This window comes from Chiloscyllium punctatum, chromosome 9, assembly GCF_047496795.1.
Source record: "Chiloscyllium punctatum isolate Juve2018m chromosome 9, sChiPun1.3, whole genome shotgun sequence".
NCBI classification, from domain to species: Eukaryota; Metazoa; Chordata; class Chondrichthyes; order Orectolobiformes; family Hemiscylliidae; genus Chiloscyllium; species Chiloscyllium punctatum.
Window position 1 is genome coordinate 68,192,861 of NC_092747.1, and position 26,126 is coordinate 68,218,986.

General features: G+C 40.5%; 1 protein-coding gene across 2 annotated transcripts in view; it reads right to left on the reverse strand.

Annotated features, from left to right (window-relative positions):
* Positions 1-26,126, reverse strand: part of LOC140481485 (NADP-dependent malic enzyme, mitochondrial-like) — a 166,100-nt gene that overhangs the window by 53,453 nt on the left and 86,521 nt on the right. For both annotated transcript variants that reach the window (XM_072577744.1, XM_072577745.1), the window contains exon 6: positions 17,122-17,283. In XM_072577744.1, coding sequence (XP_072433845.1) covers positions 17,122-17,283 — 162 coding nt within the window. The remainder of the gene's footprint in view (positions 1-17,121; positions 17,284-26,126) is intronic.

The window sequence follows — 26,126 nt, forward strand, 5'->3', positions numbered from 1 at the left end:
TTCAGCAATCATTCTCTGAGAATGGCAGCAACATTGTGTGTCTACATGCGAAGAAGTAAATACAGAATTTTTACCATAAGGTGACTCTTGGAGGGTGAGCTATAGAGTTCATCTGATGGAAACCAATAAGTGACTGAATTGATTGCACTTGCAATTTTTAGGCTATTATTTGAACATACGCTTTATTGAATGATGTACAAAAGTCATAATTACTACTGGAAAACCTCTCTGATGTCAGTTCAGACAGACTACTGAAGAATAGTTTCCCTTTAACTAAATAAGAATGAATTACAACTGCATTATTCCCAAGACAATCCTAATCTGTAAATAGGTTAGATACTTATATGAAGTCATAGTTAAAACATAACAGAGCAGTACAGGCCCTTCGGCCCTCGATGTTGTGCCAACCTGTCATACAATCTGAAGCCCATCTAACCTACACTATTCCATTATGTCCATATGCCTTGTCCAATGACGACTTAAATGTACTTAAAGTTGGCGACTCTATTACCGTTGCAGGCAAAGCATTCCACACCCTTACTACTCTCTGAGTAAAGAAACTACCTCTGACATCTGTCCTATATCTAATCACCCCTCAACTTAAAGCTATGCCCCCTTGTGCTCGCCGTCACCATTCTTGGAAAAAAGCTCTCCCTGTCCACCCTATCTAACGCTCTGATTATCTTATATGTCTCTATTAAGTCACCTCTCAACCTTCTTCTCTCGAATGAAAACAGCCTCAAGTCCCTCAGCCTTTCCTCGTAAGACCTTCCCTCCATACCAGGCAACATCTGAGTAAATCTCCTCCGCACCCTTTCCAAAGGTTCCACATCCTTCTTATAATGCGGTGACCAGAACTGTACACAATACTCCAAGTGCGGCCACACCAGAGTTTTGCACAGCTGTAGCATAACCTCATGGTTCCAGAACACTATCCCTCTATTAATAAAAGCTAAAACACTGTATGCCTTCTTAACAACCTGGTCAACCTAGGTGGCAACTTTCAAGGATCTATGTACCTGGACACCAAAGATCTCTCTGCTCATCTACACTACCAAGAATCCTTCATCCTACCCAGTACTTTGCATTCCGGTTACTCCGACCAAAGTGAATCACCTCACACTTGTCCGCATTAAACTCCATTTGCCACCTCTCAGCCCAGCTCTGCAGCTTATCTATGTCTCTCTGTAACCTACAACATCCTTCGTCACTATCCACAATTCCACCGACCTTAGTGTCGTCTGCAAATTTACTAACCCACCCTTCTACACCCTCATCCAGGTCGTTTGTAAAAATGACAAGCAGCAGTGGATCCAACACCGACCCTTGCGGTACCGGTACACCACTGGTAACTGGACTCCAGGATGAACATTTCCCATCAACCAATACCCTGTCTTCTTTTAGCAAGCCAATTACTGATCCAAACTGCTAAATCTCCCACAATTCCATTCCTCTGCATTTTGTACAATAGCCTACTGTGGGGAACCTTATCGAACGCCTTGCTGAAATCCATAGACACCACATCAACTGGTTTACTCTCATCTAACTGTTTGGTCACCTTCTCAAAGAACTCAATAAGGTTTGTGAGGCACGACCTACCATTCACAAAACCGTGCTGACTATCCCTAATCAAATTATTCTTTTCTAGATGATTATAAATCCTATCTCTTATAACCTTTTCTAACACTTTACCAACAACTGAAGTAAGGCTCACTGGTCTATAATTACCTGGGTTGTCTCTACTCCCCTTCTTGAACAGGGGAACCACATATCCTCCAGTCTTCTGGCATTAATCCTGTAGCCAATGACGAGTTAAAGATCAATGCCAAAGGCTCGGCAATCTCCTCCCTGGCTTCCCAGACGATACTAAGATAAATCCCATCTGGCCCAGGGGACTTATCTATTTTCACACTCTGCAGGATTTCTAATACCTCTTCCTTGTGAACCTCAATCACACCTAGTCCAGTAGCCTGTAACTCATTAATCTCCTCAAAAACATCGTCATTTTCTAGAGTGAATACTGTCGAAAAATATTCATTTAGTGCTTCCCCTATCTCCTCTGACTCCACACACAACTTCCTACTACTATCCTTGATTGGCCCTAATCTTACTCCTGTCATTCTTTTATTCCTTAAATACCTATAGAAAGCCTTAGGGTTTACCCTGATCCTATCCGCCAACAACTTCTCATGTCTCCTCCTGGCTCTTCTGAGCTCTATCTTTAGGTCTTTCCTGGCTACCTTGTAACCCTCAAGTGCCCTAACTGAGCCTTCACATCTCATCCTAACATAAGCCTTCTTCTTCCTCTTGACCAGATTCCACTTCCTTCATAAACCACGCTCTACAGCTTCCTCTCTGCCTGACAGATACATACTTATCAAGGACACACTAACTTTTCCTTGAAGAAGCTCCACATGTCTAATGTGCATATTCCCTGCAGTTTACTTCCCCATCCTATACTTGCTAAATCTTGCCTAATTGCATCATAATTGCCTTTACCCCAGCTGTAACTCTTGCCCAGTGATATACACCTATCCCTTTCTATCACTAAAATAAACATAACAGAATTGTGATTGCTATATTGAGCTAATATTTTCTCAAATTGTAGTCTGGGGACTGGATTTTCCCTTTGGAGCCAGGAATTGGGAAGGCAGGATCACTTTGGACTGTGAACTTTTCTCCAATGACTGAGAACTTTGGTTTTCATGGGTCTGATTTCAATGACCCCCATAGACAGGTTTTCTGCACAGTGTCCTGACTGTGTAGGGCAGAGAGGGATCAGAAACAGAACATCAGAGTAGCAGGCCTCATTTTGGCACCAATGTTAGCCACTGCTAGGTGTCTGTATGCGCATGTTTTAAAGATGACAGGTTCCTTATCTTCAAATTGGCCTCAGCAAAAGAAGAGCTGAGACACAAGAAAGAGTAATTCTGGATAGTAAATTTTTATCAGTTATGTAAATTTTCATTAAACCTTCATTTTTAAAAATTAAACATGTTCTTTTTTAATTAATTCATGGGATATGGTCATTGTTGGCCAGACCAGCATCTATCGCCTCTCCTTAATTACCCTGGAAAAGGTAGTGGCAGTGAGCTGTCTGTAAATCTCTTGGGCTTTAGATACGTGGCATTGTTGTTGAAAGTGAAGGAATATTGATATTGCCTCAAGTCAAGATAGCAAGCAGTTTGGCGGGGAACTTTGTCACAGTGCTGGTCTTTTTACAAGGTTCCTATGCCCTTCAGTATTTTTTTCCCCAGAAGCAGGCAATTGGCCAGGCTCCAACTAGGCTGGGTTTGAAAGGGGCCCTTTTTTTGTTTACCCCTAACAGATAATGCCTCTGGCCTAAGGCTTTCATGTCTTAAAAGAACCGATATAATCAAAGGAGAGTGGCCAGCTAGTTGCGTAGCTAGCCTTCATTTAGATTAGAGTTTTTGATTCCGTTCAGCAGCAGATTGTGTGAGGAAAAGGTGCTGGGGCAAATCTAGCCGGGTACACATTTTCTCTCTCTCTCTCTCTCACTTCAAGCCAGTAAGCCCTGGTTTGTTTCGTGCTAAGTGATGTGTTTATTGGGTGTTTATTACCTCAACAAATGTGAGCAGCTATGCTTCAGCAGTCCTGGGCCTGGACAGTAAATCATTGCTGAGGTCTAGCCCCTTGGTGCAAGATTTCCTTTCTAGTAGACATTTCCAGTGACCATCATCGTGGCAATCATTGAAGAGACACCGGACTCCACTCCCACCTTCTCCCCAGTTCCCATCAGATCCTCTCATACAAGAGTAGAAAGTAGTTATAAGAATGAGAAATGAGTTTTATGGGGTGGTGACTGTACAGTTTTGATACAAGATGAAGCACTAGGATGAAGCCAAGTGCCAGATGGGAATGTGAAGGGATTCTGGGAGAGAATTGATATGCAAGATCTGTCAATCTGATGAGTAATGCAGGTGACTGCAAAAAATGTGTGGGGAATTTGGCACTTGAAAGCATTATGCCACTCAGAATTCCCACTCTTCCTGAGATTGGACCCTCTGGGTGTACTGTCTCCAAGTTTGAGTCCCACACTCATGCTGCTCAAATTTCATTGCCACTTCAATTGATGCCTGTTTGGTCTGAGAGGCTGCTCTCTTTCTCTTATTTTTCATAAACATTACCACATTTCAGTTCCTTAAATCACAAAGCAGGACTTTCAGGTTAAGAGTCAGGACTGCAGCTTTACAAGTTCACTTCTCCATTCTTGTGCTTGCTGAGGTCACATCTTAACTCACTTAGGCCAAGTTCTGGAATTTCCTCCCTCATCATTTTTGGCTCTTATTCCTCCAAAATACTCCTTAAGACCAAGTCTATGACAAAGATTTGATGATTGTCTAATATCTTACCGAAGTATCCCATAGAGAAATTCATGCAATGTTTTTGGGATAGTTTCTTAGAACAGCATGTTCTGGAACCAAGCAGAAACCAAACTATACTTTGCATAGGTATTGTGCAACAAGAAAGGATTAATTAGTGGTCTTGTAGTGAATGCACCCACAGGTAGCAGTGACCATAATATGATTGAACTTTACATTCAGGTTGAGGGGGAAGGGAACAGGTATGTAATTATACTTTTAAAAAAAAATTTAACATTCTGAAGGCATGAAAGTAGAATTGTTTAAAGGGAGTTAGCAAAATTGGTTAAAGGATAGACCAATCGAGATGTAGTGGTAGACACTGAAGAGGTCAGATTGAATAGACTAGATACATCCCAATAAGAAAAATATCCAAGGGAAAAAATCTTGCATCCACAGTTACAGAGAAAGGTTAAATATAGCATTGAATATAAAGAAAAAGCACATCATTTGTGCAAAGATGGAAGGTCAGAAAATTGGACAGAATATAAAAATGAAATATAAAGAATGAATGTAAAATTAATAAGCAGAGAGAAAAATATTAAAGCATGAGAGAAAGCTAGTCAGAAATATAAAATTATGAACATTTCATTAATTTTTTTTAAGGGGACTTAAAGGGAGCATTGGAGCGAGAGAAAGTAAGTTTGAAAATGAATAATGAAAAGCAAGGAGATGGCAAATGAATAAAACAGGTATGTGGGCACAAGTAACATCCCAGAGTCAAGAATAAATCAAGAAATGGAAAAGAGAGAAAAATCAAGAAAATGACAATCACTAGAGATGTTGTGCTGAATAAATTGCTGCAGCTGTAGGATGACAAGTGACCAGGTCTTGTGGGACTTCATCCTAGGGTATTAAAAGAAGTGGCTGGTGTGATAGTTGATGCATTTGTAATTACAGAGGAACCTCGATTATCCAAACAAGATGGGCGGGCACTATTTTGTTCGAATACTTGATATTCGGTTATTCGATTCAATGCCTTTCCTCTGGGGCTTGGAGTTTTCTATTAAGTCTGCTCCCCATTCAGGAGACTAGCAGCAGCAGCAGTGCATGCAAGGCCCTGTCCGCCCCTAAACCCCGTCCCCCACCCACAAACCCTATCCAACTTTGCCCCCTCCCACAAACCCCATCCAATTCTGCCCCCTCTCACCCCCAAAACCCTGCCCAATCCCGCCCCCACCCACCTGCCCCCAAAACCGTCCAACCCCACCTGTGCCCCAATTCCGTCCAACCCCGCCCACCACCAGTCCTCCAAACCCCAGCCAAACCCGCCCTCCAAAATCACGCCCAACCCTGCCCCACCAAACCTGGTCCAGCCCCACCCTGCCCCCTCTCCAGGGCAGCCGGACTGGACACCAACAAGACTGCTGATGTCTTTGAGTCTCCAAATAGCACATACACACATGTACACAACTTTTTACAGCAATCTTTTGACAAGTTCCACCTTTGCCCTGTACAGGACAATGTTGGAGAGATTATCTGGGGAAGAGGTGTTTAGGGTGCACATCTGTGTAGAACTCCAGGGAAAGTGTGTGAAGGGAGAGAGGGGGTGGGAGGTCAGTTATTTAGAGACGATGCCTGTGCTCCTATAAGTGCTCTTGGCAGCACTTATAATCACTGTACACAAAAGACGCGATCAGTGTTGGACACAGGTCTTTGATGCAATGTTTCTGTTGGGACCTAAAGATCTCCTTCGGATAATCTGATTTTCAGATAATTGGTATCGGATAATCGAGGTTCCCCAGTAGTTTCCAAAGCTCCTTCGTTTTGGGCATCAAATTGGAAAGACAGCAAATATCACTTGTTTGTTCAAAATGAGACGGAGTCTCAAAGCAGGAAACTACAGGCTAGTTAGCTTAGCGTTTAATGTTTTCCGTATGCCAGATGATATTATTACAATATATAAAGGAATACAGATAAATTCAGAATAAAAATATATTAATATGGTCTTGTGAAGGGGAAATCATGTTTAATCAATTGACTGGAGTTCTTTCAGGAAGTAACATTTGCTGTGGATTAAGAGGAACCGTACTTAGATTTCATAAGGCATTTGATAAAGTGTCACATCGAAAGTTACTGTAGAAGATAAAAGGTTATGGTGTAGGTGAAAGCATATTGGCATTAACAGATGACTAACTGGATAAGAGGAAGCAGAGTAGGATTAAGTGGGACTTTTTAGGGTTGGCAGGATCTAAATTGCTGTGTGCCAGAGAGATTTCTGCTGGGACTTGTAGGTGTTTACAATTTATAAAAATGATTGAGAAACAACTGAAACAATTGTCAAATTTGGTGGTAACACAAAGATAGGTAGGAAAGTAAGTTCTACAGAAAACATAAGGAAATTACAGAAAACGAGATAGATTAAGTGAGAGTGTGCAAATATCTGGAAAACAATATAATGCGGAAAATGTCACGTTGTCAATTTTGGCATTAAAAATTAAGAAACATTATCTAAATGGTGACAACTTGCACAGCTCTGTGATGCACAGGTACCTGAATGCATGAATCACAAAAGGCAAATATGCAGGTACAGCAAGTAATCAGGAAATCTAATAGAATGTTGCAATTTATCGCAAGAGATTATGAATACAAAAGTAGGGAATTTATACTTCATTTACAGGGCACTAGTGAGACCAGATCTGGAGTATTGTGTACAATCCTGGTTACTTTACTTAAGGATGGATAGAAGTTCTTTGGAAGCAGTTCAGAGAAGTTTTACCTTTGTAATATTTGGAATGGATAGTTTGTCTCAGGAGTAAAGGTTGGATAGGAAAAGCATGCATTCATTGGAGTTCATAAGAATAAGAGTTGACTTGATTTGAACAGATGAGATTCTGAGGGTCTTAAGACCATAAGACATAGGAGTGGAAGGAAGGCCATTCGGCCCATCGAGTCCACTCTGCCATTTAATCATGGCTGATGGGCATTTCAATTCCACTTGTCAGCATTCTCCCCGTAGCCCTTAATTCCTTGGGACATCAAGAATTTATCAATCTCGGTCTTGAAGTCATTTAGCGTCCCGGCCTCCACTGCACTCTGCAGCAATGAATTGACAGGTTCGATGTGGAGATGATGTTTCCTCAATATAATCCAGATCTGGGTGTTCACCGTTTAAAACTCAAGATTTGGAGACGCCGGTGTTAGACTGGGGCGTACAAAGTTAAAAATCACAACACCAGGTTATAGTCCAACAGGTTTATTAGGAAGCACTAGCTTTTGGAGCGCTGCTCCTTCACCAAGTGATTGTGGAGAGTAAGATTGTAAGATACAGAAACTCAAGGGAGACTTAAAACAGAGATAAGGCAAAGAATTTAATGTTTAGAAAATCAGAGTTGCACAGCACGGAAACAGACCCTTTGGTCCAACTCATCAATGCGAACTAGATATCCTAGAGTAAATGCACATGCCAGCATTTGGCCCAAATCTCTCTGAATCCTTCCAATTCATGTACCTATCTAGATGACTTTTAAATGTTCTAATCGTACCAGCCTCCACCACTTTCTCTGGTATTCCATTACATACATGCACCACCGTCTGCGTGAAAACGTTACCCTGTAGCTCCCTTTTAAATTTTTCCCCTCTCACCTTAAACCTACGCCTTCACACTTTGGACTTCCCCACTCTGGGGAAATGACCTTGTCTATTTGCCCTATCCATGCATCTCATGGTTTTATAAACCTCCGGAAGGTCACCACTCAGCTTCTGACGCTCCAGGAAAAGTAGTCCCAGCCTCATCTTATTGACTATTCAGCTTCTCCTTATATCTCAAACCTTCCAATCCCAGCAATGTCCTTTTAAGTCTTTTCTGTACCCTTTTCAGTTTATCTCAATGTTGCCTGTCTTAAGACCCCTCCTCCTGATAAGGTGGTGGTAGCAGGTCTTGGAATATTTTTAAACAGAGAGGATAAAAGGTTATGAGGGATACATGGGAATGTGGATTTGAAGTTATGAATGGAGGATCAGACTTGAGGGGTTAAATGGCCTACTCCCACCAGTTGTCTTAATCCTTAACCATAACTACCCTCCAGCCCCAGGATCAGCAGCCACACTGTCAATCGATCCCCACAACTACTGAAAAATAACCACAGCCCCGACCCTCCCCCTCCCCATCCTACACCTGGACTGAACCCATCTCTCTTTCTTCCCTCCATTGTAAACCAATCAGTGGCCTTTAACAATTGGTTTCTCTCTCTCTAATTGAAAACTAAGAATACTAATCAGACTTACTGCTGATCGGGGAAACTAATTGGTGCTGCCAAATGCATATTCTGGAGTTAAAAATCCACAGCATGCAGGGCGATCTGGACTTCTGGGTTCCCTACACTTTCTACATCTCGACAGCTCCCAACAGATCTGTTGTTAAGTTAAAATCAGGTCACAGTGCATCCTTTAATATGGAAATGATCTATAATGGCTCTCCTACTGTACACCATACACACTCCTTGCAGATGTGCATACTATTTACTCCTGCCAAACTAAGTTAATTAATTTCACTTAAAGTAATCACAAGAGAAAAACCTTAAGGCTCAACTCGCTCAGTGGTTCAGCACTATAAGGCCTCTGGGAATGTTGCCATTTAACTGATTCTGTTTCTAATAATACAAAAACTAAGGTCACAAGTAGCAACTTGTAAAGAAATCTTAAATATCACCATTTTCTCTAGCAGTTCATTCCACACACTGACAACTCTGTTCAAAATAAAAATGTTGACTAGCATGTCCTTTTTCAGTATTTCTCCTCACACCTTAAAAAAAACTCCCTAGTTTTGAAATCCCTTTCCTTCTGGAAAAGACAAATGGCCATTCATCTGATCAAAAGTCAAAAAGGGTAGCGCTGGAAAAGCACAACAGGTTAGTTAGCATCTGGGAAGCAGGACAGTTGATGCTTTGGGCATAAGCCCTTCACTGCTGATGAAGGGCTTATGTCCAAAACATTGACTCTCCTGCGCTTAGGATGCTGCTCTGACTCTCCAGCATCTGCAGTCCTCACTTTCTCCTATTCACCTAACCTATGTGCCTCATGGTTTTATAAATCTCTATAAAGTCTCCCCCTACATCCTATGCTCCAATGGAAACAGTCCCAGCCTTTCCAGTCTATTTTTATATCTCAAACCCTCCATCCCCAGCAACATCCTGATAAATCTTTTCTAAACCATCTCCAATTTAGTAATATCCTTCCTATAACAGGATGACCAGAATTGCACCTAGTACTTCAGATAAAGCTTCACTAACATCCTGTACAATGTCAACACGGCATTCCAGTCCCTACATTCAAAAGTCTGAGCAATGAAGGCACAAGTGCCAAACACTATCATAACTACCAAACACGATCATAACTACCTTGTCTACCTGTGATGCAAAAGTCCAAGAATTTTGCACCTGAACTCTTAGGTGTTTCTGTCCTACAACACCACCTAGGACCCTATCATTAACTGTATAAATCCTGTCCTTTATGTAAAAGCAATACCTCACATTTAACCAAATTAATCTCCACCTGCTATTCCTCAGCTAATTGACCCAATTGCTCAAGATCACTTTGTAATCTTAGATAACCTTTTTCACAGTTCATTATACTCCCAATTTTGATGTCATCTGCAAACTTTTTAAGCATGCCTCCTATATTCTCTTCCAAATCATTTATACAAATGACAAACAAAAGTTGACCCAGAACTGATCCCTGAGGAACATCGCTGGTCACAGGCCTCCAGGAAATCAACCCTTCACCACCACCCTCTGTGTTCTACCATAAAGCCAATTCTATATCCAATTGACAAGCTCTCCCTGAATCCCACATAATCTAATTTTAGTATTTAGTTTATCATGCAGAGCCTTGTTAAAGGCCTTACTGAAGTCCAAGTAAACAATATCTACTCCTTTACCCTGATCAACCTTTTTGATTACTTCATTAAAAACACAATGAAGTTGGTGAGACACTTTTTTTTCCTATTCAAAACCATGCTGAATATCCCTACTCAATCCTTGCCTCTCCAATTGCATGTAAATTCTGTCTTTCAGAATCACCTCCAACAACTCACCCACGAGTGATTTCAGACTCATGTCTACAGTTTCCATGCTTCTCCTTACATCCTTTCCTAAACAATGGCACAATGTTAACCACACTCTACCCCTCTGATATTTCATCTGAGTTTATAGATGATACAAAATTTCTGCTGGGCCCACAATTTCCTCTCTAACTTCCCACAATGTTCTGGGATACACTTGATCGGGTCCTGGAGAGTTATCTACCTTTGTGCTTTCCAAGACCTCCAGCACTTCCTCTTCTGTAATGTGAGCGATGTTCAAAACATCAATATTTATTTCCCAGAGTCTCCATTTCGCTCTCAACAGTAAAAACTGAAGTCCAATATTTATTTAATATCTCTCCCATCTCCTGAGGTTTAACACAAAGGTAACCTTGTGGATCTTTGAGGGGCCTTACTCTCACTCCAGTTGCTCTTTTGCTTTTAATGTATCTGTAGAAACTTTTTGGATGATCTTGAACCTTATCTGCCAAGGCTCTCTCATATCCCCTCTTTGCCTTTACTCTCTGCTTTCTGGCAGTCAGCCAGTCCTCTATCCATGCTAGTACCTTCCCCATAACATTATGGGCTCTTATTTAGCAGCCTCCTGTGTGGCACCTTGTCCACTTGCTCTTCTTCATCTAACTTGTTAATTACCTCCTCAAAGAATTCTAACAAATCTGTCAGACATGAATTACCCTTACTGAAACCATGGTGACCCAGACCTTCCTTTTTACCGTGCACATCCGAATATTTTACAATCTCATCCTTAATAATGAACTCTGAAATCTTACCAATGACCAAATTCAGGCTAACTGGACTATAGTTTCCTATCTTCTGCCTCCTTCCTTTCTCTAACAGGGACATTACTTTAGTCATTTTCCAGTCCTCTAGTACTCTCACTGACTTCAGTGATTCCTGAAAGATTGCCACAAATGCCTCAGCTATCTCCTTCAGAACTCTGGGGTGTAATCCATCTGGTTCAGGTGAATATCCAACTTCAAACCTTTCAGCTTCCCCAGCACTTTCTCCTCAGTGATGGCCACTATACTCACCTCTGTGCCTGACTTTCTTGAGGTTCTAATATGCTGCTGGTGTCTTCCACTGTGAAAGTTTCTCCACATTTTCTTCGTTCCCAATTACTACTTCTCTAGCATTATTTTCCAGTGGTTCACTATACACTTTTGCCTCTGGTCTTACCTTCTAAATGTCTAAGAAAATCTCTTGCGGTCTTCTTTTATATTACTATCTAGCTTACTCTCATATTTCATCTTCTCCCCCTCCACTGCTTTTTTTTCCCTTTTGTTTTATCCACAAAAAAAAACTATTTCCCAGTTATATTTGGACACTTTAGTCTCAGTAAATTAAAACAAAAAAAATCATATTTTCATGTTTCAAAAGTGTAACTTCCCATGGCCTTGAAACCAAAAGAAATACTTAATTTTGAAAGCCTCCTTTAAAAGGTGTGCAAACAAATGCAATTTGTTGTAACTTGATGGTGATTATGTCATTGGCAAGGAGTGCATCCAATTTATTTCTGGAACTTGCTACCAGCATAATGTTTCAGAAGCTAGAGCAAAAAAAAAATCGCAAACACAATATGTGCAGAGTTTAAATTAACTTAAATTATTTCAAATTCAACAATGCTTACAATCTTTTATATTAGTTATGCTGGTTTTGGCCAAACAATATTGAAAAAAACAGTACAATTGATCTTAATGTTCAACACTGCTTTTAATGTTTTTTTAGTACAACTGATAGATTCTCAATTTATGCAGATCAGGATAGACAAAGGATGAAATTTAATGCCCGTTCAACAGCACTTTCAGACATGCCAGTGGCCGGGGCGGTGGGGGGTCACTTACGGTGGTAGAAAGGTGTGGAGTTGTGACCCTGCCGCCCTTCTGTCTCCATACAGTTCTGTCTGGGGCAGGATGGATTATGAATTACTATTTCTTTTATGAAATTAATGTGGTGGGGATGACCCAAAAAGATTTTGCAGATACAGTTAGATAAAATGAGTGAATAAATACTTGGCAGACAGGATATAATGTGGGAAAATATATGGTTATGCACTTTTGCAGATAGAGAAGCTGAATTTTATTGAAATGGAGAGAGTAGAAAGTTGCAGCACAGAGGGATTTAGGAGTCTATGCATAAACAGGAGGCAAAGACTTAGTGTAAATGCCATTAGACTAGTAATCTAGACATGGATACAAATCCTACCCTGGCAGATGATGAAATGTGAATTCTGTGCCATTAGGGAGGGAATTCAAGGATTTTGACCCAATGACACTGAAGGAATGGCAAAATATTTCCAAGTCAGGATGGTGAGTGATTGGAGAGGAACATGCAGATGGTAGTTTTCAATCACATCTACACATCAATTTTTGATGCACTTGACTCGACCAAAACAACTACTTTTTCTCACCCTGGTCATTTTCCTGGTATAGTCTTATCTCTACTCCAATTAGTCCAAGAGATACAGACTTGAAGGTTTATGACAGAAAGCTGATTTAGTCCCTCAACAATGCAAATAAAATGTTGACTTCTATCTTCCACTACAATTGCCTTCTTAAACTCCCTACTGTCTTCTTTCCCCTCAGAACAAATAAGTAGAAAAAGCTTGTAGCATTCTTTATAACTAAGATTAGATCACCAATTCAATTTCTGACCTTCCACCCTAGCCTGCAAACCTCGCCTTTGCCATTGACCTCAAAATATATTTGCTAGTTTCCATTGCATCTTCCCTCAAATTTACCCTAGAACTCATCTTGTTTAGGAGACTGCCTGGCTGCTCCCTCTACCCTTTCCACATCAAATTGCTCACTACCCAATTTCCCTTCCTGGCCCCCAGATTATTTGATATTGTTAATGCTTCCAATCTCTTCAGTTATTATTCCCCTCCCCTGCAAATCTGCCAACTGACATCCTTCCTTATTTATTGCAGCATATCTAACCATCTCCAAGCTTCCTTTCCTCTCCAAACTTCCTGTCACCTCCCAAATTTGAGCCCATCTTTTTCCTGGAATTCTGCCTTTGTTCCCGACACCCAGGCTTCGGTCCCTGATATAGCACTAAACAATTAAAGGATGTGCTAATGGCATTGTGAGAGACTATGGCAAATCTGTCTTCATCCTTCAATCTCTCTGCAGTTTTTTGCATTGTACATTTCCCATGACTACATTCTTCACCAATGTTGACCCTCCATCAACTCAGTAAAAAGACACTCTTTCCATCTATCCAGTGAAACCAGAGAATCACCTGCAGTAGGCTACTCTTTCTGCTCAATTACCCCTGCAGTCCCCCACTGCACAAAGATTGATCCTTCCACCTGCTCCCCTCCCCCTAACTTCTCATTTGCCTGTTGCTCTTGCTGACAACATTATGAAAGACAGTAGTTTCTGCATGCATGCTGACAAAACCCAATGCTATGCCACACCATCTCTCTCAACTTCTCCTCTGCCTCACATACATTACTTCTCTCTCTGACATGCAATTCTGAAGGAGCAGAAGTTTCCATTATCAACTCCATTTTTCTCTCACGTCATTGCAGCGAGCTAAACAATTGGATTCTTAGCACTTGATTTGATCATGAGATGAGCTTCCAACCACTTATCTGCTTAATCATTAATAATTCCAATTTACCCCATCGTAACATCATCCAACTCCATCTTCAGCGGATCTGCAGCTGAAACTGTCATCCACATGTTTGTTACCTCCAGACTGGATAATTCCAAAGCTCTCCTGACTGGCATCCATCTACTACTCGCATACACATCCGATGCTCTGCTGCCTGAATTGGAATTGGCACCACGTTCCTTCACCTATGATTGTGTTTGTCAACATATGTTGTCTTATGATCTGACAATGCATTCATTTAAAAGTTTTGACTCGCATCTTTAAATCCCAACCTGATCATACCCTGCCGCTCGAGATCTCAACATTCCTGAATTTCAAACTTCTGACACATCTCATACTTTATTCCAACCAATGATAGCCTGGGACCTAAGCTTTGGAATTCCCTTGCAAAGCTTTATGGCATCATTCTCCTTTAAACTGTTCCTTAAAACGAAACTGTTTAACCATACTATAGTCGCCTGTGGAATTATGTCAAATATTTTAGACAACATCACTGTGAGGCACCTTGGAATGCTCTGCTATCAGTGCTATGCAAAAACACACTGTTGTGAACAAACAGGACAGCATGCATAAGCCAATTCTTCTAACCCAACTTATGTTCATAGCCTCATACTTCAATGTTTGGAATCTCATATTCTCAATCATAAACAGTGATCTGCAACTATATCTTTAACGTCACTGGCCTCAGCCTCTCCTTGACTTCCTCCTTTGTTTTCCAAGCTCTCGTCACTTACATCCATTACACATTAACATTAACTCATGTAATAACAAGCCACCCATATTGTATTCCATATCAAATCCCACTTGCATTGCAACTATCCTCACTAGCACGAGACAAAAAGTACTCATTCCTGATGAAGGGCTCCTGCCTGAAACGTCAATTTTCCTGCTCCTCGGATGCTGCCTGACCTCTGTGCTTTTCCAGTACCACTCTAATCTTTCCTCACTAACAGCCAATCCTCCACAACCTCAACTTTAAAATATGAAGCCTCATATTTCAATATTTTGTGGTTTGACACATCCAAATCTTCAATTTTCCTTGCTTTCTCCCCTTTCTGTTTCTCTGGTTGTAGCTTCTTACACATTCTCCCTCTGTTCACAATTGTTTGATAATCCTTCCCCAATCTCTTCTCTCTACTCCTTTTCCTGCCTAAACTTCAGGCAACACCATCACTGACCACCAGATCCTCCAACACAACCCCACCCCCATTGAATGCTCCATTTTTTTGGCTGAGCACCTATTTTGGTTCAATTGAAGTCAACGAAAGTCCTTTTTGACATTTTTCTGTCTTAATAGCAATATAATTACAAATTGGTGTTGTTATATTCCATCATGAACAGTTTAGCTCAAACTAATCTGCTTGCTTGGTGTGTAGCAAAAGGAGACTAATTGATTGCAATGTTTTGACATTGAGGTGTACAACCTTCTTCACAGTAATCTGTTACTGTTCTATAATGTTAACTGTGCGTGTCTATTTTACAGGATCAATAACACGAATAGGACCAGGCTTGGTATGCTTTCTAGGAAAGGCAGCATTTCTGCTCTATGTGATATTTATGTAATTAAGCATCTTTAAATTAACTTAGCAGTGATCATTCAGTTGGAGTTCAAAATAATAAAGTGCACATTAAAAACTAATATCTTCCTTATCCATAATATTACATTAATCATTTACAAGAACTCAATAAATTCATTATTTGTAAGAGGCACAACAAGTACCACAAAAAAATCACTTTCATTGCATAAAACTCATAATAGAGTCTGCCGACGACTCAGGATTATATCTTTCTTGCCAGAACAAGCTTATGAAGAACAGCAATGCAGCCAACACTTTCTTCAGTTATATATGTATGCTAATACAGCAGGTTTTAAATAGTGTCATAGAGATGTACAGCATGGAAACAGACCCTTCTGTCCAACTCGTCCATGCCAACCAGATATCCCAAACCAATCTAGTCCCACATACCAGCACACTGCCCATATCCCTCCAAATCCTTCCTATTCGTATACCCATCCAGATGTCTTTTAAATGTTGCTACTAGCCTCCACCATTTCCCCGGCAGCCCATTCCACACACGCACCACCCTCTGTGAAAAGGTTGCTCCTTAGGTCTCTTTTATATCTTTCCCCTCTCACCCTAAATCTATGCCCTCTAGTTCGGGACTCCCTCCAGCCCAGGGAAAAGACTTGGTCTATTTATCCTATCCATGCACCTCATGATTTTATAAACCTCTATAAAGGTCACCCTTCAGCCTCAGACACTCCAGGGAAAACAGCCTTCCAATAGGAAAGAGACCAAAATTGCATGCCATATTCCAAAAGTGGCCTAACCGATGTCCTACACAGCTGCAATATGACCTCTGAACTCCTGTACTCAATACTCTAATCAATAAAGGAAAGCATATCAAATGCCTTCTTCACTATCCTATCTACCTGTGACTCTACTTTCAAGGAGCTACGAACCTGCACTCCAAGGTCTCTTTGTTCAGCCAACACTCCCTAGGACCTTACCATTAAGTGTATAAGTCATGCTAAGATTTGCTTTCCCAAAATGCAGCAACTCACATTTATCTAAATTAAACTCCACCTGCCACCCCTCAGTCCATTGGCTTATCTGATCAAGATCCCGTTGTAATCCAAGGTAACCTTCGCTGTCCACTACACTTCTAATTTTGGTGTCATCTACAAACTTACTAACTATACCTCTTAAGCTCATATTCAAATCATTTGTATAAATGACGAAAATTAGTGGACCCAGCATTGATCCTTGTGGCAATCCACTGCTCACAGGCCTCCAATCTGAAAACAACCCTATCTTCTATCTTCGAACCAGTTCTGTATCCAAATGGCTAGCTCTCCCTGTATTTCATGAGATCTAACCTTGCTAACCAGTCTCCCATGGGGAACCGTGTCGAATGCCTTACTGAAGTCTGTACAAGTCACGTCTACCGCTTGATAGCATTTGCTTTGTGATTTTCAATTCTGAAAAGATCAGACATTTCAAACATTCTTTTCTAAATGTGACCTTGAACTAATAAAGCATGACCCAAAATTTTATTCTTTCTTAAATGGTATACCTCATTGTCTGTACCAACATCCAGAAGCACAGGGAGGCAATGCTGTGGATTCACTCCACCACAGGCAGTGTAGAGAGCTAGTTTTCCAACTGGAATTCCCATTCCATAGCTTCCAAGATCTCCAAGTCCAAGGATACGTTCACCATCAGTAACAACAATGGCCTTAGAAATATAAGGAAACAAAAATCAGCGTAAGTTAGTACTTTAACAATTTTCAACCCAGGAATAAACAGTTGTTTACACAACATTTGATTATCTACATCAGTGTTTCTCTACCTTTCCGTATTCAATGCCCCCTTCTTATCCTTGAAATCATGCAATGTCCCCAAATCACCAAAGTCTGTTTTTGCACATATAACTGCGATACACTGCAGTGCTGAAAACAGAAAACTTTTGTGAAATATGTTTTTATATACAAAAAAAAATCATTTATTACTGTTCTTACTGTCCACCTACTTTTGGCTCACTCTGTATAAAATTTCGTCTGTGATAGCAAAATAGTCAATGCAATCCTTGAGGTTCATGTTGTCTTGCTAAATCATAAACATCTGGTTCAATTTTTGTCAAAAGCAATCACAGGTCACCACGCTGAACAACATCCATGCAATTGCAGTTCTTATCTTGTATTCTGGCGACGGCACTGAATTCTCTCTCATCCAAATAAGTAGTAGGAAATGGTAGTGCAAACCACTTTGCTTCTTCACTTAATAGCGAGAAACAACATTGGATGGCATCTTGAATCCAAAAAAAGAGGCTCACCCATTTGTAAAAACTGAATTTTCATTGCAGTGTCATTTTGGAGCTCTATCATTTCTTCCTGAAGGCGAATGTCCATTTCTTCTGCGCATGAGATAAAGGGGTCAGTCAGCCATGTAGGGATCTCCATCTTGATAAGATCAAGAATCGTATTTTCATATCATCCTGCAGTGCACGAATGTGAGCTGAGTAGATAAGTAATTGATTGTCAGTAAAATCCTCCGCGATATTGTTTAAACTCGGGAACTGGTAAAACTCACGACGACTGATATTCCGATGAAAGAGATCAAGTTTCACAATAAAAGATGTAACAGCATTCCTTGCTTTAATGAAACTCACATTATCTCCTTGTATCTGCATGATTAGCGAATTGCACTTATCAAATATATCCGCGAGATATGCACAGTTATGTTTTACAGTTTCGGCTTTTGTACAAAGGTTCTCATTATTTCTGTGTCGGAATTCGATGATAGAATTGAACAGTTCATGGAAATGACTGAAGCATTTTACTTTCGAGAGCCATCTCACTTCTGTGTGTAGCAGCAATTTCAGAAATTCACCTTCATTATCTTTACAGAGTTAGCGGAGAAGTCATTCATTCAGAGCATGCCTCTTTATATAATTTACCACATCTATCACCACTTGTAGAGAATGGTTGAGGGCTTCACTAAGTTTCTTTGCAGCCAGATGCTGCCGATGGATAATGCAGTGTACTGTGAAAACACGTGGCACTTCTCTCTTTAATAATGCGACAAATCCCCGATGTTGGCCAGTCATAGCACGAGTGCCATCCATAGCACAAACATCAATGTTTTTGAGGGGAACAGACTTTTTATCAAAATAATCCTTGATGTAGTCGAAGATAGCTTAAAAATGTGTTGCTGGAAAAGCGCAGCAGGTCAGGCAGCATCAAAGGGACAGGAGAATCAACATTTTGGGCAGAAGAAGGGCTTATGCCCGAAACGTTGATTCTCCTGTTCCTTTGATGCTGCCTGACCTGCTGCGCTTTTCCAGCAACACATTTTTAAGCTCTGATCTCCAGCATCTGCAGTCCTCACTTTCTCGCAGTCGAAGATAGTCTTACCTTTGGTATCTGTCAGTAGATCCAGAGCAAAAAGTAGTTCTTCACCTATTTCATTTTTGCCGATGAAACATACATACCCCAAGGGTAAAGCTTGATTTCTGCATATAGTAACTATCAATTTGTAAGGCGATTTTTTTCGATATCAAAAGAGAACATAATTCATCCTCAACATTTGAGGCCATTTCATCAATGCGCCTTCTCACAGAATCATTGCCAAGAGGAATACGCTTGACAGTCATTGATGGTTCCTGATATAGCACGGTTGATAATACTTCGGCAATTGCTGGAAGCACAAACAATTCACCCACAGAATGAGGTTTACCACATTTTGCAATTAGCTTCGCTATGTTGTATGATGCCACAAGGCCATCCACATTTGTGGTTCCCATCTTTGAAAAAGCAGTGGAAATCGTTGGTCGCTGATTGAATTTATTCTTTAATGTTTGAAAATATGCCAAATCTTTGTGCTTTTTGTCACTGTTTCTTTTCCAAACATTTAATAAGATGGGAAGGCTTCATGGCCTCGTTGGAAAAACTTTGTTCACAGAGCAAGCACCGTGGTAACTGCTTATTAGACGGAGATTGAATAAAGCTATATCGCAAATAGTCCAAGCTATACTGCCTGCACTTTTTCTTACTCGATGAGGCCATTTTCACACAGTTGCTCGAACACCCTGATAGAATCATGGGTATTGCCTTATCACGATAATCTTAAGATGCTCAGACAAGTTGCAAAATTTGATTGGCTAATTAGCTGTAATGTGCATTCATTATGCCACCCGGTAGAACAGTTGAAAAGCTGCGTTTCATCTTCCTAGAAGTGATACAAGTTAGGTGATATTGATCTTGGCAGTAGAATCAATGCCAACTACGAACGAGTTCAAATGGTTTGCCATTCACAGAGAAGACTACCAATAATAGTGCAGCAACCAATCAGAGCCCACGCCTCCATGGGTGCAGGGAAAATAACTGACTCGTGTTATGCAACTATCCATCTGCACACAGCAATGTCCTTCACGGACACGGCAATCTTCCAAGTGATTGGTAAGCTATCTACAAAGTTGTTCAATGCCCCCTTGCCGCCCCCTTTGACTACAACGCCCACCAAAAGGCAGCAAACGCCCCTCAAGGGGTGCTTCCACCCCAGTTGAGAAACACTGATCTACATTAAAACATCTGAATCAAATGAATATCTGGTTTGGTTCAATATATTAACTTGCTAAGATAAATATTTTCCCATTATCTTAGCAACGATAACACAACAATAAGGTGAACTTCACAACAGATTTGAGCATGATGTCAAGTCACTATTTCTTTGTTAAGGATGGATCATGAAATATTTGGCAAAAGTAATATTTAGGAATAATGCTTCTTTAAATGGTATTTCTATGTTGAGTATGGTTACTTGTGCAGAATAAAAAATATTACAAAAGTAATTGAGGATCTTGCATCAATAAAGTGATTAGTTACATTTTTCCCAAATTACCATTGGTACTTATGATCATCATACATGTAGGCCAAGGAGTGGCAGATGGAGTTTGATTTAGATAAATGCAAGGTGCTACATGTTGGAAAGGCAAGTCAGGGCAGGACTTATATACTTAATAGTAAAGCCCCGTGGAGAATTGCTAAACAAGGAGTGCAAGTTCATAGTTCCTTGAAGAATGTTGTGAAACTCAAAAAGGGTTAAGAAAGTATTTACAAGGATGTTGTCGAGGTTGAATGGTTTGAGATACAGGGAAAGGCTGAATTGGCTGTGGCTATTTTCCCTGGAGCATCAGAAGCTGAGGAGTGACCTTATAGAGGTTTATAGAATCATGACGGGCATAGAGAGGGTAAATAAATAAGGTCTTTTCCCTGGGGTGGAGGAGCCCAAAACTGGAGGGCTTTGGTTTAAGGGGAGAGGGGAAAGATTTAAAAGGGACATACAGGACAACTTTTTCATACAGTGCATGGTTAGTGTATAGAATGAGCTGCCAGAGGAACTGGAGGAGGTGGATACAATTACAATATTTTTAAAAAGACATCTAGATGGGTATAGTATAGGAATAGGAAGGGCTTAGAGAGAAATGGGTCAAACGCTGCAAATGGGACTAGATTTATTTAGGATATCTGGTTGGCACGGACAAGATGTACCAAAGGTCTGTTTCCATGCTGTACATCTGTGACTTGACATCGGTAAACACAGCAGTCATTTGGTACCATCTCTCACTCCTCAAAAATGCAACCTTGACCACTTGTCCCTGCAAACTACCACCCGATTCCCAACCTCCCTTTCCCTCCCAAATTCAATGAATGTGTTGCCATCTGTCAGGTCTATTCACATCTTTCCTGGAACTTGCTGTTTGAATCTCTTCTATCAGATTTCAACCTTGCCAAACAACTGTTATTGAAATTACAAATGTGATTGTGATAAAGAAAAACCTTCCATTATTGTGCCTCTTGAACTGCCTGGAAACTGACATGGTTGACCAGGATTTGGAGACGCTGGTGTTGGACTGGGGTGTAGAAAGTTAAAAATCACAACACCAGGTTATAGTCCAGCAGGTTTATTTGGAAGCACTAGCTTTCGAAACGCTGCTCCTTCATCAGGTGATTGTGGAGAATGAGATTGTAAGACACAGAATTTATAGCAAAAGTTTACAGTGTGATGTAACTGAAATCATATATTGAAAAAGACCTCGATTGTTTGTTAAGTCTCTCAAAGTCTTGAATGACCATGCTGTTTTCAGTTCTTTCATTTGTAAATCGCAAAACCTTTTTTTTAAAAAGCTACATTCTCATGTGCACTTTAACAATTGGTGGGATATCGGCCCAGATAAGGTATTGAAGGTGTTAACTCGCTGTGAGGCTGCCTGTGCCACAATGGTCAGACTGATTCTAATCTAAAAAAAACAGATTTACAGAATCTTTCATGGATTCATGCAGTTTTTGAGCAAAATAAAATGTAATTCTGCAAGTACAAATTCACCCCACAAACTTATATTTGTATGTGTGCATGTAGGCGCGTGCGCATACATACAGTTCAATGGGGGTCACCTGTAGTGTGACATGAACCCAAGGTCCCATTTGAGGCTATTCTAATGGGTACTGAACTTGGCCACACAGTCAGACCCTCTCTCACACTCCCACACACACCCTCTCACAGACTTAAACCCCTTTACACACACACACACATACATCCATCCTCTCACAGACACTCATAACGCCACCCCCCCCCCCCCCCCCGCCACACCCCCTTTCCCCAACAAATGCGCACACACCCACATGCACACATACAAATATAAGTTTGTGGGGTGAATTTGTACTTGCAGAATTACATTTTATTTTTCTCAAAAACTGCATGAATCCATGTAAAATTCTGTAAATCCGTTTTTTAGATTAGAATCAGTCTGACCATTGTGGCACAGACAGCCTCACAAGGAGTAAACACCTTCAATACCTTATCTGGGCTAACGTGACACCAATTGTTAAAGTGCACTTGAGAATGTAACTTTTTAAAAAAAGTTTGTGATTTACAAATGAAAGAACTGAAACCAACATGGTCATTCTAAAAGATGAGAGGCTAAACAAACAATCTGGGTCTTTTTCAATATATAATTTCAGTTACATCACACTGTAAACTTTTGCTATAAATTCTGTGTCTTACAATCTTATTCTCCACAATCACCTGAAGGAGCAGCGCTCCAAAAGCTAGTGCTTCCTAATAAACCTGTTGAACAATAACCTGGTGTTGTGTGATTTTTAACATGGTTGACCAGACTATCCAATAGGCTAAAGCAGGAAATAGGGTGTCCTATGTAACTTGTTATCCAAAAACATGCACAGAATGTGCCAAACACATGAAAGCAACCTAATGGCATTATTATTTGCAAAGGTTATCAATCACTTCATTAGGCATCACAATTTCTCTACTATCTTCTGTCTTTAAGGGTCTTGGAGAGAATGCATTTTTTTCCCCCCTTTTACACTGTCTATCTATCTGGTCTGCAGTAATTAAAGAAAAGTAGTTCCTTTAGCTGATAGTACAAGGATCACAGATTTACAGGACACTGATGAGGCCACTTTTGGAGTACTGTGTACAGTTCTGGTCATCCTGTTATAAAAAAGGACATTATTAAATTGGAAAGGGTGCAGAAAAGATTTACAAGGATGTCTCATGGACTGGAGAATTTGGGTTATAAAGAGACTGGGGCTTTTTTTGTCCCCTGGAGTGTAAGAGTTTGAGAGTGGCCTTACAGAGCTTTATAAAATCGTGGAGGCATAGAGAAAGCAAATAGCAAAAGTCTTTTCCCTAGGGTACGCGAGTTAAAAATTAGAGTGAATAATTTAAAAGGTATGACATGAACACATCATTCGGTGTTATTTGCTCAGAGTCCTGTTTTCAATTATGATTTGCTGATGCAGGTCATTCTGTTATAACACATGTTCAGTCAGTGCAATTGATGAACTAGGGAGGCTGTTTCTACAACACAAACATTTAAAACTTGTGTTAGCTGTAATGTGATTACAGCACAACATCTCAAGCGCTATTTCTATAGGGTGATTTTTCTTTAACGCGATGTTGCAGTTATAGAACAACTGACTTTATTTGACACACTGTGTACCAAATCATATAAGAGTAGGTGACAAGGTTGAGCTCAGGTCTGCCAAACCTCATCCTGAATTAGCTTGATACCTTCTTCAGAATACATGTGCAATTCTCTCTTCATGGAGTACTTTGGATTTGGTCCTATTAAGTACAGAACATAGAGTATTATAGCACATTACAGGCCCTTCAGCCCTTGATGTTGCATCGACCTCTGATCCAATTTGAAGCCCATCCAACCTAAACTATTCCATTTTCATCCATGTGTTTGTTCAAAGAACATTTAAATGTCTTGAGTTGGTGAGTCTACTACTGTTGCAGGCAGGGCATTCCACACCCCTACTACTCTGAGTAAAGAAACTATGTCTGACACCTGACCTATATATATCACCTCTCAATTTAAAGCGATGTCCCCTTGTGCTGGCCATCACCATCTGAGGAAAAAAGCTCTCACTGTCCACCCGATCTAACCCTCTGATTATATGTCTCAATTAAGTCACCTCTCAACCTTCTGCTCTCTCACAAAATCAGCCTCAAGTCCCTCAGCCTTTCCTCAGAAGGCATTCCCTCCATATCAGGCAACATCCTAATAAATCTCCTCTGAACCCTTTCCAAAGCTTCCACATTCTTCCTATAATGAAGTGACTAGAACTGCAAGCAATACTCCAACTGTGACCATCTCAAGAGTTTTGTACAGCTGTAACATGACCTTGTGGCCCTGAAACTCAATCCCTCTACCAATAAAAGCCAATACAGCATTTGCCTTCTTAACAACCCTATCAACTTTGCTGGCAACTTTCAGAGATCTATGCACATGCACGCAGATCTCTCTGCTCATCTACACTACCAAGAATCTTACCAAGTTAAAAATCACACAACACCAGGTTATAGTCCAACAGGTTTAATTGGAACCACACTAGCTTTCGGAGCGACGCTCCTTCATCAGGTGATTGTGGAGGGCTCGATCATAACACAGAATTTATAGCAAAAATTACAGTGTGATGTAACTGAAATTATACATTGAAGAATTGATTGCCTGTTAAGCCTTTCATCTGTTAGAATACAGTGATAGTTTCACTTCTTTCATGTGTAAATCACAAAACCCTTTTTTTAAAGTTGCATTCTCGGGTTAGCTGTTAACAATGGTGATAGCTAGACAATATGTTGAAGGTGTTAGCCCCCTGTGTTCTCTGTCTATGACCTGATGTTTAGATTGATTCCAATCTAAAAAGTGAGATAACAGAGTTTTACATAAATTCATGCAGTTTTTGAGCTCAGAGTTCTACATGAATGTATGTAGTTTTTGAGCAAATTCATGTAGAACTCGGAGCTCAAAAACTGCATGAATTTATGTAAAACTCTGTTATCTCACTTTTTAGATTGGAATCAATCTAAACATCAGGTCATAGACAGAACACAGGGGGCTAACACCTTCAACATATTGTCTAGCTATCACCATTGTTAACAGCTAACCCGAGAATGCAACTTTAAAAAAAAGGATTTTGTGATTTATACATTAAAGAAGTGAAACTATCACTGTATTCTAACAGATGAAAGGCTGAACAGGCAATCAATTCTTCAATGTATAATTTCAGTTACATCACACTGCAAATTTTTGCTATAAATTCTGTGTTACGATCGAGCCCTCCACAATCACCTGATGAAGGAGCGTCGCTCCGAAAGCTAGTGTGGTTCCAATTAAACCTGTTGGACTATAACCTGGTGTTGTGTGATTTTTAACTTTGTACACCCCAGTCCAACACTGGCATCTCCGAATCAAGAATCTTACCATTAGCCCTGTACTCTGTAGTCCTGTTGATCCGTCCAAAGTGAATCACCTACCACTTTTCCACAATAAACACTGTTTGCCATCTCTCAACCCAGCTCTGCTGCTTATCTATGTTCCTCTGTAACCTACAATATCCTTCGGCACTATCCACAACTCCACCGACCTTAGTGTCATCTGCAAATTGACTAACCCATCTTTCTATACCCTCATCCAGGTCATTTATAAAAGTGACAAATAACAGTGGCCCCAAAACAGATCCTTGTGGTACACCACTAGTAAGTGAACTCCAGGATGAACATCTCACATCAACCACCACACTCTGTCTTCTTTTACCTAGCTAATTTCTGATCCAAACCACAAAGTCGCCCTCAATCCCATGCGTCCATATTTTGTGCAACAGCCTACCATGGGGAACCTTCTCAAATGCCTTACTGAAATCCATATATACCACATCAATCGCTTTACCCTCATCCACTTGTTTGGTCAAGAACCCAAGGTTTGTGAAGTATGACCTACCCTTCACAAAACTGTGTTGACTGTACTTAATCAACTTATTCCTTTCTAAATGATTATAAATCCTATCTCTTATAACCTTTCCCAACACTTTACCCACAACCAAAGTAAGGCTCAATGGTTCATAATTACCAGGGTTGTCTCGACTCCCCTTCTTCAACAAGGGAGCAACATTTGCTATCCTCCAGTCATCTGGCACTGTTCCTATACACAATGACGACGAAGATCAAAGCCAAAGGCTCTGCAATCTCCTCCCTGGCTTCCCAGAAAATCCT